Source organism: Barbus barbus (genome assembly GCF_936440315.1).
Source record: "Barbus barbus genome assembly, chromosome: 5".
In the NCBI taxonomy this organism is placed as follows: domain Eukaryota; kingdom Metazoa; phylum Chordata; class Actinopteri; order Cypriniformes; family Cyprinidae; genus Barbus; species Barbus barbus.
In genome coordinates this window covers 38,923,304-38,939,360 of record NC_136733.1, presented here as the reverse complement: position 1 = coordinate 38,939,360, position 16,057 = coordinate 38,923,304, and the positions used below count along the sequence as shown (strand labels likewise).

Genomic DNA, 16,057 nt, shown 5'->3' with positions numbered 1-16,057 from the left:
TCATTTTAAATGAACGAGACTTAAAAGACTGCAGCCAAATCCACAAACTGCTCATGGTTATAATTAAAGTGTATGGCCTGTATTCAGAGCTTTATGAACAGTTACAGATCTGAGGTCAAGGTCTGTGCATATGAAGGGAAACTTGCTTGCACCCAATTGTTGTAAGCAACCTTATGGTTAAAGTTAAAAAAAATTGGGATTATGAGAATTAGTTCTGAATTCTCAGTCCCAGAATCTTCCCTGATTTTAATCATTTATATAATTAGAGATTCATGGACATTCACTAACACTGACAGCAGCACAGCACTGTTCAACTAAAAATAAAAATGACCTAGATTGAAATCAAAATCGCTTATCCATATCCACGCTCTGCGTGTAAATAATGCTGCAAATATTGGAGAATTTGTGATGAGGAGGACGTGACGATGAAAGAGTTTGAGGAGATTTAGGACTACTGATTGGTGATTATATTTGAATGCCATTCTTCTGTGAAATCAGAAGGAACAAGGCAACAATGTTTAATGTAAATCTGAACTTTTCTCATCATCTACTCGCCTAAATCTTTCCTTTTCTTCAGCAGAACAAAAAAAGAAGATATTTTAAAGCTGGGTCCATTAACTGTATGGACATATGGGCAAATAATAATAATAATAATAATAATGTTGTTCCGTATGTTTTTTTTCTTTTGCAGCACACAAAAGATGTTTTTGAAGAACACCGACTTATTTCATGGGAAAAGAAACAGATTTTTCAAAACATGCTCCTCAGAAGAAAGATATGGTTGCCAAACCTTCTCTGTGACTGTGGGCTACATCTCCATCCTCCACCCCTAAAACCACCTTCCTCATGCTCTTTCTGTTTTGCCCATCACTCCGTCTGCATGGCATACACTAATAAACGCTGTTCTGCTCTGTTTGACGGATTCATTATCGACAGAATTATATGCAATTCATCAGCCAAATATTATTCTCTTCCTGACAGTTTGCTAAACAAAAGCAGTGTCTACATGTGTTATCAGACACTTGAATTAATATATCAAATTCCTCCTCTCGTTCACATTTCTAAACTCTGCATCAGAACATTAAAAAACTGAAAAGAGTTAGTATATTTTTGCGTGCAGCTACACAGAGAACAAGTGCTTATGGTGAAATCTAACAGAACAGCATAAAAATATTACAGGCCCATTAACACGAAAGCACAGCAGGGAATGAAGATAAATATAAACGGAGATGAGCACTTCATTAACGGCCTGAAATTTAAACTGTAGCCCATTATGTCACCATAATGTTTAGAAATACTCCAGACCACAGGACATCTGCACACAGAGCGCTGTTAATCCAATCTGCCCCCCTTAAGGGAACAAGGGAAAGAGGTTAGACACAAATTAAAAGGGGACACCATCTGACAGATCACACTGATATGTTTACTTGTCACAGGTTGTGAAACTGCTACACAAACCATTAAAAAAGTCTCAAAGGTGACATTTTTCTTCATTTGAAGATGAATGTGCAAATCATTATAAAGCTCAAATACTGAACATCATACAATGACAGAATCCTATTTCCAAAAAATCTGTCAACACTGAATGAAGACCTTAATGCTGCTACTACATAATTCATCTTTTGACTCACAAAAGTAGTTCTGTTCATAATTACAAGTGATTGACTCTAAAGGCTCATTTTCTTAGGAACATTTGAGCAGTTCACTCTCTACGAAAATGAGGGACTAAACTTGCTCCCTTTGCTTGCAAATTGTCAGAAATTGAATCTCAAAAACTTATGATATGAATATGAAGTGGTAAAGCCACTAACAAACATCTTAAATGATATATGGAAAGATCATTAAGACTGTGTCACAAGTCCCCTCACTGTCCACAACATAAATGCACTGATGTAGTGAGGTCATATGGGAAAACCAACTGAGAACAACCTTGTTAAGATCGGTGTAAAAATGCCTGACAACACCCAGATCCCCATCACTTCTCACATTCAGGAGAAAGTCATCACACGGCCTTTGTTGCCTTGAAGGTCTATCGACCGTTGTCTAGCGAGCAGTCAGTGAACAAGTGTGCCTTAGGTACTGACATTATTGGTGCTGCACCTGAGTGCTGTTTTAAATACAGATGGCAGTGAGGTTTTGGAGGTCAGAGGCTAGACACAGATACACCTTGTCAATGCTACCAGAGGAAACTGAAAAACCAGTCTGTTTCCTATTATTTGCATAGGAAATTTAGCATGTAAAGGTACATTAAAACAACCCCTATTTCCAAAACAGTCTATTAGTCCAGAATATCAAACAGCTATGGGTCGAGCTCTTAATCCACAGACCATCATCCATCTGCTCTGGGCTCATGCTCCCAAACCTGTACACAAATGTATTATAGTCTTAAAAAAAAAAAAAAGTTTCCAACTGGCTTTGTATATTATATTGTGTATTATTTTTCTGTTACCTGCACCAAGATATCCTCGATCATCCAAACATGTCATCCAATCTCCAGGGCTTTAATAAAAACTACAGATTGTATTTCAACATTTTTATATCCACGCTCACAGATAAAGTAGTCTGATCGAGCCCAGTGCATCATGGTACTTAGGTTTTTCTACTTTTTTCACCACAGCTATTTTCCTCAGTTGTCTTTAGTTGTGTAGCACTGATTTAAATGTAATCCAAGTAAGAAATGTTAAAGTAACTTATTTTAGAGACCACAAATGTGTAGGAGAATTCCCTAAATCCTAAAAGTGCCTAGATATCTCAAAAAACAAATGCAAGTGGGTATTTAGACCTGAAATAGTTCTGGCATGTTGACATATCCTGCGATCCGTGCTACAAAATCTACAATTTTTAAATCAGTATTTTGCTAAATTATCAAGCATGTGGCTTTATGACCTTGTATTAATTAAGAGACTATAGAGTGCTGCAGCGGAGACTAATTTGGATTTCCTTGAGATTTTCCTCTGGGTTTTTCAAATGAAATTTTTCAAATAATGAGTAAAATAAGGTCTCAGGTAAACAAAACTTGAGGGTGCTTGGCCATTTGTGCATAAAAATAAAAAACTGCTATAAAATTCACATTTTCAGTATGGGTGTATGTTATTTACATTGTCACAATATTTAAAAAATCATGACTGCACAATCTGCAACATGCTCTTTCTACAAAACACACCAAGAGCAAGCAGGTTTATGCCTGCAAGATGACGAAATAAAGACTCTGAACTGTTATCTGAAAGAGCATTGTTAAAGTGATCCAAAACACTGAGCCTAATGTTGATCTTCAAACAACTTCTAGAGTAAATCAAAGCCTGTCACAAGCTGCTCTATCACACTCAATGCTTGATGAATGCTTCGGCCTTAAAGCAACTTCCCGGCCATCAATACACTTTACAAAGACTTTAGCCTTGCATAGGAGAAAGATTTGAAGCAAAGATCAATGCACTCTGTACATTTAAGCCAAATGCATTTAAGCAATGTCTACAAAATCATATGCATATCTTTCTGTTATGTAAACCACGTGAATACCAAAACCTCAAAAGCACATTACATTTAAAAACCAGTGCAATGAATGAAGAGAACTAGTATTTGCTGCAGATCTGCTCAGTCTCTAACTTACTCTATCAAGGAGTACAAGTATTTTAAGAAAACCAGCTGAACTCATTTCACAGATGAAATCTCAATACCAATATCATTCAGCATTTAAAGATCCTCAAAATGCACACTTAATGCACATCAACTGACTAAACGTTTAAATGAAGAAATCAGAGAAATAGCTCAAGGCCTTGCGGCTGTCATGAAACTTAGTCCAGTGACCAGCTGCAATCTACCCCAGCGTTTCACCAAATAGCGCGTGAACGCAAACTTACGTGAAAACGAAGAATAAAGTAGTGGATCCCACCAGAAGAGTGGCGGCAGTGGACACCGGGATGTATTTGGTGGGTTTAAATCTTTTTCCAACGCTGTTGGGCATTCTGTAAATCCCACATTCCTCGTTTATTTGATCCCTATCGTTAGATGCACGCAAACACGAACCTGTTTCAGCGTCAGCCGGCTAAACGCTTGTTCGCTCGTCACATGCACCGTTAAATCGTGATCGGGAATACGAGACTGAAAATCCCACCCAGCTCAGTTCAGCCGCTGCTGCTGAGGTCATGCGATGCTTGAAAGGTGGAGCCTAGAGGAGGCGACACGCGCGCGCTCTCCATCAGCGGGGCCTGGTCTGTCTCCAGCTTTAAGCGCAGCAGAGAAATGATGGAGAAATCACACCTCATTAATGATGCATATGAAACATCTGGAGACCTTGATCAAAATCATATTAATCAAATATCAAGTTTGGTGAGCGGTGCCCAATGCAAAACTAAACTTTCCATGTGTTTTGTGGGTTTGTGGTGTGATGCTGGTATCGTGTGTCCTCTGGTGGCAGATCTGGAGAATTATCCCGTTTACCACAACATCACTATGGGTAATGAAAACTGAAATTTATGTTTCATTAGTTACACTGCTTCAATAACTTTTTTTGGCATTGCAAATGTACAGTGCTCTTTAAATTGGAAAATTTGGAGACAGAAAGAGAGATAAGAGAAACTCAGACAGCTCTCTATATTGTAAGTTACAAATTGGTAAAATGGGGTGAAACCTGACTTCACTGACAAGCAAAGATTCAACTTAATTTCATTCATCAGTTATTCAGCCTTAAATACAGTAGGTGTAAGTGCAATGTAGAAAAAAATAATCAAATTAAAATACAGACTTTCAGTCAAGCCAGGTGCACCAGTATAAAAATGCTATAGGGTTTATAATTATATTTATTGTCCTTGTGTAATAAAAGACCTTTATTTTGAAATGCCGTCAGCGCGTGAACACCGGATGTTCCTGCAGAATGATGTGATGCTTTGAGTTGGAGAACATCTGTTGAAAAATTCAGTGAAGAGGTGACATTTTTATCATTTGATTTTTAATAAACGCTATTTTTATTCTGTGTTGTTAAGACGAACAATGTCGTTTGTCATTTAAACGCAAGAAAGCTAACTTTTTTCCTTAGTTTCTACCTCGTTGTCGGTAACAACAACATAGTGTTGTTTTTATTGATGCCTGCTTTTTGCTAAAATCGTTAGCTGATGATGAAACCCGCTGTTGTTTATCGTGTTGTCTGTAATAATAATAATATGTTATGCTAAGCTCATTGAAACGGGGAGCATTAGCTAGGTCGCTAATACTGTAGACGAGCCTAAAATCAAATAGAGAAAACTCAAATTAAACTTAACTGTTGTGTAGAAATAACTAATCTCTACCGTGACAAAATATGTTCTCGGTGTTGTCAACCTGATCACTGCTTGTGGATCTCTTGACACGTTAGTTTGTCAGTGAGGCCCTACAGACAGTCGAGCTGTCAATCAAAATAGTCGCAACTCAACACACCTAGACCTACTAGTAAACAAACCAGAACTAATAATCTCTTAAACCGTCATTTCATTCAGATTTACCCGCAGTGCAGTCAAATAAAGTCATTATCCTAAGGTATTTCCATTTGGCCATATTCCTCACGGCAGGTCTTTTACCTGTGCAGGTGAAATGGCTTGTGCAAAAGTGCCTTTAGATGAACTGCATGTGACTGAGTCCTTTGGCCCACAAGGCAAAGAACGCACCCTACCAGCTCTGGTGAGTGAAGATTCTCCTGCATAATTATCTAGAGTTGACCTGAACCATCACTATAGTCCAGTACTTCTATGAGCTGTGTGAATGATGATGATGCCACCTCCCATCAGCACCCTGACCGTAAAGAAGAGAGATGTTTCTTAAGCTATAAACCCCCACCTGAGGATGGCACAGCGGCGCTGGTGGAGGAGTTTCTGGAGAATGCTCAGTTCATCTCAGAGGATCTGGAGTGGCTGCTGGCTTTACCTCATGACAAGTTCTGGTGTCAGGTTTGACTCTCTAAAATATAAAAGTTGTTCATGGAGATTTGAGTAAAGTGAAGTTATAAAAAAAAAATCTGTTCGTAATGATGGCTTTTTGGACCCTTTCATTATATAATACAGTATGTGGCCAGGAAGTTGCCATATTGTTTCTTTTTTATTCTTTCTCTGTTTAAGGTGGTATTTGATGAGTCATTACAGATATGTTTGGACTCTTATTTGAGACACGCTCCGCGTGGTTTGGACCCATCTGGTCTCTCGTCTAGTCCAGCTGTGGCCGACATGCAGAGGAACATTCATCGCTCTGTGTTCATGGTCTTCCTCAGGATGGCTACGCACAAAGAGTCTAAGGTAAACAAACAGAAATTATATTGTGAATTATATGTTTAAGAATTATAATCATTGTACAGCGTGGTTTGGGACAGTCTATAAGTCCTACAGTAGATGCACTTCTATTCAAAAGTTTGGGGTCAGTAAGATGTTTTAATGTTTATAAGTCTTCTATACTCACCAAGTTTATAAATATATTTAAAATCTAATTTATTCCTGTGATGGCAACGCTTAATTTTCAGCAGCCATTACTGTAGTCTTCAGTGTCACGCAATCTTTCAGAAATCTAATCTAATATGCTGATTTAGTGCTCAAGTAACATTTACTTTTAGCAGTCTTGATATAACAGTTGATATAACGATTTTTTTGATGAATAAAAGGTTTAAAAAAACAACCTTTAAAGTAGAATCGTATGTAACACAATACAAAATCGTTACGGTTACTTTTGTTCAATTTAATGCTGAATAAAAGCAATAATTATTTCCAAACAGAAAAATATTACTGACCCCAAATGTTTGATCAATAGTGTAAATGCATGCTGGTGGTATTTGTTATTAAATGGGTTTTCAAAACTGTTTTTTTTCCCCCTCAGGAGAACTTCATAACTCCTGCAGTGTTTGCAGAGATCATTTACAACAACTTCCTATTTGACATTCCTAAAATTCTGGATCTGTGTGTGCTGTTTGGGAAAGGAAATTCCCAGCTGCTACATAAAATGATCGGTACACAAAATCGTATAGTATATGTATATAATTAAAAAAAAAATACATGAATATTTTAAGAACCCACCTGATTTTTTTTAATCACTCACAATGGTTTCCATATTTAAAACTAAAATTTCAAACTTTGTTCTTTTTCCAGAGAACATTTTTACTCAACAGCCCAGTTATTATGGAGACCTAAATGAGACTATACCTTCAATCAGCCTGGTAGTTCATGTGCTCATGAGACATTTCTATATGCTTTGATTCCTCAAATTCAGCTGAACTTCCTAAAATCCCTGTGTGTACATTCTAGGTGTTTGATACGATATTACAGAAGTGTGGTATTCAGTCAGAGGACATAGGAACTGGTCAGCCCCTCAAACTGAATGCAAACAAAAGCCAAACTTCCATGACCATGCCAGAGGAGGTAACCTAAACGAAACTTTTTTTACACATACAGTACAGAGACACACACTAACTTTAACTCACACAGGCCCGGTTTCACACACAGGGCTTAGACTAAGCCTGGATTAGGCCATTGTTCAATTAGGAAATGTAAGTAATTTTTATTAGAAAAAAACATTACTGGTGTGCATCTAGAGACAAAACAAAGCCACTGATATATTTTAAGATCAGCCAGTGCAAGTTTCTTTCAGTTAAAACAGCTCAGACTTACACTTTAGTCTGGAATAGGCTTAAGCCTTGTCTGTGAAACCAGGGGACAGTGTCCTAAAAGAAGGAAATAAAATGCTTATTTATATAAGTATTATGTCTCGTAGGAGCTTGCTGACTTAGTGTTGTACATGTGTGACACTTGCACTACTATCCACTCTTTCCTGGACATCTTCCCTGAGGCTTGTTCTACCTTCAAACAGCAAAACTTTCTTAACAGGTGACAAAAACATCCAAACTATATTTCACACAGTGTTCTCAAGGGCAGAATTTCATACCTGTTATTGCTGATACAAAAGTAATGAATGAAGCATCTCTCAATGTAGACTATCGTCATTCTATGAGATGTCAGTTCCAGACCTAGAGAGAGCAGTGAAGAAGAGAAATTTCAATAAAAGGTTAGAATGGCTGATATGTTCTCTTACAAACATATCGTGTGCTTTTGTGAATTTATACAGATTGGTTACACTAGATACAATCTGTCTCAGTTTACAGGAGGACATGTGGAGACGAATGTCCCATTCAAGAAAGAAAATGGTAGAGATCGCTCACCTGCTGCTCCAACACACGTGTTTACAGCCCATACTGGAGGGGTGAGAAAAAATACATGCTTTAAAACCACATTACATAAACAAAGATTAGAATGAATACCAGATATTCTTGATCATATGTTTCATTCATTTTCACAGCACTGAAAACATGGCATCCTGTGTAGATGATCTTCTACAGAACTTCACAGCTTTCCTTCAAGAGAAAAGGTAAATAATGCAGATATTTCTCAGCAAGGTCATGGTTGTGTTTGTAATCTATCACAGCCAGTGTTTCTCTCTTTATCTCTCAGATTCCTGGCAGATTATGATGAACAGTTCCCTATAGCAGATGACATCAGTCTCCTTCAGCAGGCCTTCCCTCATTTGTATCCTTTACTGAAGTCCAGTGGAACACTGTATGCTGATTTCCAATGGAATAAAAGGGGAAGCAGTCTGCCATCTTTCAAGCTTCTACTAGAGAAGATGACCTCAATGATTCCAGAAATAATCCTAACTTCTAATTGTTTTCCTACACGCTTCATAATTAGTGGTGCACTGATACCAATACTGGTGCTCATTTCCTGTAATACCAATATCCCATACCATGTATGCACCGCATTCATTTCATTAATGTTGCCATGCCAGTGGGGCTGTTGCAGTATTAACAATGTTTATGCTGTCAATCCACTGTCAATTTAAGATGTAGTGCTAGTAGAGTACTACAAAGCACATTCTGCCTGACTTGCCTTCAGAATCTCAAAATCTTGCCTTGTCACAGAGAATCAGAATAATGCCTGTTTTCTAAAATGTTTAAGCTCCTTTCTATGATTTTCTGCTATTCTCCTTGATCTGTCCACTCAGAGACGACACCAGGACGTCTTACCTGTTGGAGGGTGTACAGTCTGCTTGGGAGTGTGTGGGGAAAAAGAGAAGCTTCCCCTCGTCAGCCAATCACAGTGCAGGAGCCAAAAGCAAGACTGGCAGAGATTTAGCAGCTTCCCAGAAGGAAGGAGCAGGAGTGTTGGGAGACAGTGAAGAGTTAAGAGGAGCGGAAGCTATGACCGATGTTCCTCGTAAGGGAGACAACGTGAGTTCATTAACTGCTAAAATATCTACAACAGTATGTTACCTGGTAAAATAAAGGTATTTTTTCGGGTCCTGTAGGGGGCAGTGTACACACTGAGTGCTGGAGAACTAGAGTCTCTGCTGTCCCAAATCCGAGACCTGCTTCCGGACTTTGGAGAGGGATTTATATTGGCATGTTTGGAGGAGTATGGCTACAATTCTGAACTTGTCATTAACAACATCCTGGAAGATAAACTGTCTCCTTCTCTTGACAAACTGGACAGGGCAATGGCCAGGTAAAGTCCAACTGAAATGTCTAGGATTTATGGTTCAATTCAGGTCCACTTCATTGTTGCATACTGGCCCTGTAATGTTTCCCTGTAGGGCGGCAAAGAAGGAGCTTCCCTCAGTTTTGAGCACCAGATCAAATGTGTTTGACGATGACGAGTTTGACGTGTTCAACCGTGACCGACTGGACATGAGCCGTATTTGGAAAGGCCGGAGGTGAGTTCTGTGATCACAAGTTAGAATTCAGTATCAACTTTTCCCACTTAAAAAAAGCATTACCCTGTCCTGCCCTGCAGTAAATTATTCTAAATTAAGTCTGATATTTAAATGAGTTTCTAAATATTTAATACGTCCACTTGGTAGAGAGAAAATAGTCTTTGACAAGTACAGCGTAAACTGACATCAGAACCGCATGAAAGTGGGCTTATGAAATATTCAGCTCAAGCTGTGAAAGATGGTTTGTGTCAACTACAAATGAATATCTCTGCATTTTTCAGACAGGGGGAGAGTGTGCGTGCCACGCTCGATGACAAGCAGCACATAGAAGAGCAGAGAGAGAGATATCAAGCCTACCAGATAGTGGTGGATGAGATTCCCATAGAAAATGACCCCTCCGGAGACCGTGATAATGCTTTAGGCATGTATGATTATGATGACGAATATGACGACACGTATGATGTCAACCAAATAGGAGCCAATGATCTGGATGAAGAGGATGAACTATTGAACCGCAGGTATGAGCTGTGACTGATGTACACAAACTTGCATCTCCCTCTAATGTGGCTGATCAAAATGAGTTTTCAAAGACCATTTTTGAGATGACAAATGCATTGCAAATAGTGGATTTATATTAGGACTACACAGTACAATCCAATTTAAACCAAAATCGCAATATGGCTTATCGGCTTTCCTTCAAAATAAAAGCTTGATATTTTAATGTTTAAAGATGAAGAATACAGCCATAAATATTTGTATTTTTATAGTCATGATTATTACTGCATTCAAATACATTTAAGTTAACATTTAAATGTTTTTCCTTTAGGCCGTTTACTACCCCACAAGTTCTCAGAACAGGCAAAAAGGCTCAGGAGGATGATGAAGATGAGGAGGAAGAGGACAAGGTTTGATTAAATCACTTTCTTTATTATTTTAAATTAATTTTCGTCCCTTATGCTAGTCTTTTTGTTATAGATCACATTTCAGTATCTGGCTTTTTTTCTCTTTTCCCTCTTAATAGAAATTAGACTGATTTGAAATAAGTTACAGTTTTAGTTTCTCACATTATGCATATTTCTGTTTATTTACCATGGTCTTTTCTTGTGCTGTTTTGATCAGAATGATGCTGTGAAGAAGGATCACTTCGTCCAGGACCCAGCGGTCCTCAGAGAGAGAGCTGAGGCCAGGAGAGCTGTTATGCAAAGCAGGAAAGGGTAACCATGACTGGAATATTGATACACCGCACATGTGCACTGGTTATTATCTAACTAATCTAAAACATGGATCAGTCAGTCATTAATTGATTTTTACTTGTCTGTTCCTGATAGCTACAGACCACCACCAGCAAATCATGTGGTAGGTGGGCCAAAGGGGCGGGGCCAGACGCAGGAGACCGTTTTGGACCGTCGCAGAAAAGAAGCAAATAAGAACAGAGGAGCCAATCACAATCGCAGAACGATGGCTGACAGGAAGAGGAACAAGGGCATGGTCCCTTCCTAAGTCTTTTACATGAACAACAGCACAGTGCAGAGTTCTTGGAGAGCTAAAAGCAAAAACAGTACCTGAGGTTAAATGCAGCTCCTCATTGACAGAAGATCGATACGCATCGAGATGACACTCAGGTCTAGTACATAGACCTGTCATCCTTTCAAATTGAAAAAGAGTTCTCAGTGAGTTTATTTTCTGAAGTATGAATCGACAGGCTGAGTTGGAGTTTGAAGTAGGATGTCTGTTTATAAGGGATCAAGATAATCATCTATTTTTTTAATGTAGTGATAGTCAGCATAATGTATAACAAGAAAACAGTTTTGTAAGGTGAAGGAGTCATGTCTTTTGCCCTGTAACACATGAGTTTATTGAACAGAGGAGAGGTACAAACAGTTATTGCACTGTTAAAGAAAGTTCAATAAATAAATAAAGGAATATCAAGTTTCAGAATGTAGCACCTAAAATAAATTTGAGAATGACGTTAACAAAAGATGTGGTACGTTACACTATCGAAGCAAAAATGCAGCTCATAAGATCCTGTTCCAGTTCTTTAAAGGTTTAAAAAGCGATTAAGACTTGACCTCAGAGCAGTCTTCTAAGAAACCTCCCCATTTGAGGTTGTAGAGTCTGAATTCAACACACGAGTCATTTTGTGCCAAAGGCTGTGAGCATTCATCATTCTAGTCATATTTTCTCATATAGACTTTGAACAGCCAATGTTCACTTGCCATGTAGAGTAACATATTTCTACTTACTAGGATAACTTCAAAGCATTTTGTAACAGAAAGCATATTTAAGAATGCTTTTGAAATAAAACAAGCCTTTGAAAGATAAAACAAGAATAAATACTGTTCTTAAGAATAGGTTTCTATATTGTTTCTCTTTGTGTGAGTGTTTAATGTGATTTGACGTAATGGTTGTCTACATGTCTGGCAGATGCCCTCCTGAGTTATCGTGGAGTCAAGACAGCTTATTTATCATGACTGAAGCATGAGAGATGAGGGGAAATTTGGCATCAGAATCAAGATTTCATTTAATGAGATGCTCTGATTGGCTGTCTTGAGAGTCCTATATTCTATCATTAAGTACATTTGCATGCACAGCACAGTTATAATGAAGCTAAAGCAGGCTTTTGCATAGAAGAGCTACAGTCTTCATCTATCCGTTCCAGTATTCATGACACAATGTGTAATTGAAAATTATAGGAAGACATATTTTAGGGCCAACTGTAGCAGAGCTACATTTGCTTTATAATTTCATTTATGCATGTGATTTTATGATTTTTTTGTGTGTGTTTTTGAAAGAAGTATTGCAAAACAGTATTACAAAAAATATTTTAAAAGAAATAGTATATTTTAAAATAGATTTTTAATGTACTTACGGTCCCTGTAAATTCTCTTTAAGAGCAACAGTAATAGTAAAAGTCGCTCTCTGTGCAGCAAGAAGGCACAGGGCATCCTTGCAGCTCTTTGTATGGAATAATACTGACACTCACATGTATCTTTCACTTTACTGTGTAGTTTAGAGTAACAGATCTGATTAACATACCTCTTTTTCCACCAAATTAGTGCTAGTACTGGAGCTGGAGGCTTAGCTGACAAAACCAAACAATGGCGTAACTTCCAATGGTACTACTATGTCATGTGAGGCTCTGTACCACACAACCTTTCCACAAACAAACAATGATAATGTTTCTTCTTAAAGGTACAGAAACATTTGATATGTTCTCAAAAGATGTCAAGATCTCGACTTCAAGGTCAAAACCAACTCTAGTTAAGAACGGCATCTTTTTGGGGTGAAAAAGGGCTGGGTTAGGCACCAGCCCAGGTCTCGTATCAGAGGAAAAGGTTGAGCGATATTGTACTTGAGGGTGTATGATTCTTCCTTAATATGAAGAGATTTGAAATATTACTTTCTGTGTATATGACTTCACAATCCGTGTATCTGTGAATTGCTGAGCCGGTTCAAGAAATGTAGTAATGTGCGTAAAAGAACTGATCCCATGTATAAGGACCTACCTTCAAGAAACTTCTAAAGTGGTTTGAACGTAGATCAGGAACTAGTCCTGAATCTTGGGGTCTCTTGAAAGAACTCAAGGTTTATAGTCTTTGGAGAGGTCAAATGGAGATATTCTGACCTTACAGTACAGTGGAGGGGGTTAGTTGCCATGAAAAGTCTGAATCAGAAGAATCAATCCAATTCATACAAATTCCTAGTCCAAAATCCTTCCTGGTCCAGCTCAATAAAAATTACCTGGGAGAAACAGAACAGTTCAGTTCAACTTATGGTGATGCTGGCCAACTATTGATTGACAGTGTGCATGGAGCAAAAATATGTAGATGAGTAAGTAAAAATGGTGTTTTTTTCTCACCAAGCACGCTACGTTTACAGAGAGGACAGGTCTGCTGAAGGAGTAGCCAGGGATCCACACAATCTCTGTGGAATTCATGGAGGCACGGTAACACCCTCAAACACTATAACACACGCAAAAAGAGCAGTGTTTAAACTGCATCGCTTAATGAAAGAATAACAACTCTACCGAGCAAAAGCATAAGAACGTGCAGAGGATCTGTCACCTGGTTGTTGTTGTATTGCTCCAGACAAACTGCACAACTGTCCATCTCCACCGGTTGAGTTTGTGTTGGGTCACATCTCACTTTGGGTTGCCGGTATATCCTCGTCTTCAGCGCTGATAATCTCTTTAAAATGTCTTGCTTTAGGTCTGACTGTAAGACAAAGAGTTTATTTCTAATTTTATTTATATTACAAACTAAGTACAGTGTATAGACTACCACTCAACAAGTTTGGGGTCAGTAAGAGCATGTCTCTTATGCTCACCATGACTGCATTTATTTGATAAAAAATGCAGTAAAAACAGTAATAGTCTAAAATATTATTACAATTTAAAATAACTGTTTTAACATTTATTCATGTGATGGCAAAGTTACATTTTTAGCATCATTACTCCAGTTTTCAGTGCCACATGATCCTTCAGAAATCATGCTAATATGCTGATTTGGTGCCTAAGAAACACTTATTATTATTATTATTAGTGTGAAAACAGTTGTGCTGCTGTAATATTATTGTGGAAACAGTGGTTCATTTTTTTCAGGATTCTTTGCTGAACAGAAAATTCAATTCTAGAAATTTTTGTAACATTATAAACGTCTTTAATGTCACTTGTGATCAATTTAGTGCATTCTTACCGAATAAAACTTCTAAAAAAAAAATCTTACTGACTCTTGAACGGTAGTGTGTTTATGACAGGATTTCCTTCCAGTCTCCACTTGCTTCTTTCTTCACAGTTAGTGACATTAGTGTCATTAACTTTTGAAAATGTTTCTAACTTCACACCCAATCTGTCACAAAAGCAGTGTTCACCTCTATATCATCATTAAACTGGTTGTACTGCCAGCGTGCATGAACTATGACCCCTGTGGAGAGGACCAGGGCCACCAGAACGACAGTGTTCCAGAGCTGCTGGAGATATTTCTGGACAGATGGACAAAAAGGAAATTAAAAAGAAGAGAAATTTTCTTTGCTGACTAATAAAACTGCTTTTTAATTTCTAGACAAATGACATGGAGCATTAAAGGGATAGTTACCCAGAAATGAAAATTCTGTCATCATGTCTTTCCAAACCAGTAAATGATGACAGATTTTTCATTTTTGGGTGAACTATTCCTTTTAGAAACAGAAGATGATTATATGATGGCGCTGACATATTTTGAGCTGTAACCCTGGACACTCATACCTGGACCTGAGAGTTGGTCTCCCCGGTGCAGATGACCCCTTGCCATTCCCCGTACAACCCTCCTCTCGAACGGCCACAGCTGGACCACAGGGTCAAGGTGGCCCCCTTTGACACAACATTTAGAAATATCACACTGCTACACTAATGAACCACGACAGGCATGAAACTAGGCTACGCAGGAGTAAAATCTTACCAGACTGTCCTGTAGAAAAGACTTGTAAGTGATTTTTGCTGTTGCATGAAGGCCCCTGATTGAATAAAAGTGCAAATAAGATACATTCCTAAATTGAGAATATTGTTTATTCAGAGGAAAATCGGTAATTTAATGATTGAGGATTACCTGAGGAGTGCTCCAATGAGCTTAGTGACATTTTCTGATGTCTGAATGATAATGATTGGCTTTGAGAGGACCTGAGAGAGATCCATCTACAGAGGAAGAACAGTTTTTTCTTAATTCTTATACATATCGAATAACCATTATGAAATCAACTGAAGGTTATGGATCAGAACAGCACAGCTCTCACCTCTCGGACAGTATTCTGGTTTAAAGCCAGGATGATCAGAGCAGATGCACCCAAAACAAGAGCACGCTTCATCTATGGAGGAAAGATCTGTCAGTTTGAGCAACACTACCTAGTCATCTTGTGTTTAAGTCAATATTTTGAATACCTTATTGACCACAGAGGCAGCAAACGACTCCTGGTTGCGGTTACTGGAAACTGTGCCTTCCTCCATCTGGACAGGTACCACTCCAATCCAGGGGTTTGGATCCTTTCCATCACTGCTTTCACTGCTGGTTTTAATAGCTTCGTCTTTAATCTGCAGAGAGAATAACGAATGACACTGATGCTTGAGACATGATATGTCCCGCAACTTTCCATAAGATTATTTAAAAAAAATCTTTAATCAAAAATGATCGCTAGAATGTTCTTTTGTTACACTTACAAATTAAAATTTTATACTTTTTTAATATAATTTTCACTTATTTTCTCAATTAAATTATTCATTCAAGTAAATCATATATAGTCAATATTTGTAAAATTAATAAAAAGGTTATATGAGATTTACTATTTTTTATGCTTGTCATTTTTAAAGTCTATATTA

At 38.0% G+C, this 16,057-nt stretch overlaps 3 protein-coding genes across 5 annotated transcripts in view; 1 reads left to right on the top strand and 2 right to left on the bottom strand.

Annotated features, from left to right (window-relative positions):
• LOC306870535 (palmitoyltransferase ZDHHC8B) overlaps positions 1 to 4,160 on the bottom strand; it is a 64,711-nt gene extending 60,551 nt beyond the window's left edge. The window contains exon 1 of one of the 2 annotated variants that reach the window (XM_079417846.1): positions 3,858 to 4,160. In XM_079417846.1, coding sequence (XP_079273972.1) covers positions 3,858 to 3,961 — 104 coding nt within the window. In that variant the 5' untranslated portion in view covers positions 3,962 to 4,160. The remainder of the gene's footprint in view (positions 1 to 3,857) is intronic. The other variant, XM_079417847.1, reaches the window with a different exon arrangement.
• A 681-nt stretch (positions 4,161 to 4,841) lies between these two features.
• On the top strand, positions 4,842 to 12,077 carry LOC306870534 (activating signal cointegrator 1 complex subunit 2-like). Of its 2 annotated transcripts, none has more exons than XM_079417844.1 (19): positions 4,842 to 4,922; positions 5,558 to 5,649; positions 5,757 to 5,915; positions 6,084 to 6,257; positions 6,829 to 6,958; positions 7,098 to 7,165; positions 7,254 to 7,367; positions 7,720 to 7,832; positions 7,939 to 8,010; positions 8,101 to 8,205; positions 8,302 to 8,370; positions 8,454 to 8,528; positions 9,004 to 9,229; positions 9,307 to 9,503; positions 9,592 to 9,711; positions 9,993 to 10,229; positions 10,538 to 10,616; positions 10,831 to 10,925; positions 11,040 to 12,077. In XM_079417844.1, exons 2-19 carry the CDS (start codon positions 5,563 to 5,565, stop codon positions 11,209 to 11,211), a joined length of 2,292 nt encoding a protein of 763 aa, XP_079273970.1. In that variant the 5' UTR covers positions 4,842 to 4,922; positions 5,558 to 5,562; the 3' UTR covers positions 11,212 to 12,077. The 2 variants fall into 2 exon arrangements, with proteins under 2 accessions (XP_079273970.1, XP_079273971.1); XM_079417845.1 differs by having other exon boundaries at positions 4,845 to 4,922; positions 5,541 to 5,649.
• The window catches only part of LOC306870536 (RING finger protein 215-like), a 5,316-nt gene continuing 805 nt past the window's right edge, over positions 11,547 to 16,057 (bottom strand). The window contains exons 2-10 of the mRNA XM_079417848.1: positions 15,623 to 15,772; positions 15,478 to 15,549; positions 15,294 to 15,379; positions 15,147 to 15,201; positions 14,954 to 15,058; positions 14,581 to 14,691; positions 13,776 to 13,925; positions 13,571 to 13,673; positions 11,547 to 13,452 (exon numbers count right to left, since the gene is read on the bottom strand). Of these exons, the coding sequence (XP_079273974.1) occupies positions 13,439 to 13,452; positions 13,571 to 13,673; positions 13,776 to 13,925; positions 14,581 to 14,691; positions 14,954 to 15,058; positions 15,147 to 15,201; positions 15,294 to 15,379; positions 15,478 to 15,549; positions 15,623 to 15,772 (846 nt within the window). The 3' untranslated portion in view covers positions 11,547 to 13,438. The remainder of the gene's footprint in view (positions 13,453 to 13,570; positions 13,674 to 13,775; positions 13,926 to 14,580; positions 14,692 to 14,953; positions 15,059 to 15,146; positions 15,202 to 15,293; positions 15,380 to 15,477; positions 15,550 to 15,622; positions 15,773 to 16,057) is intronic.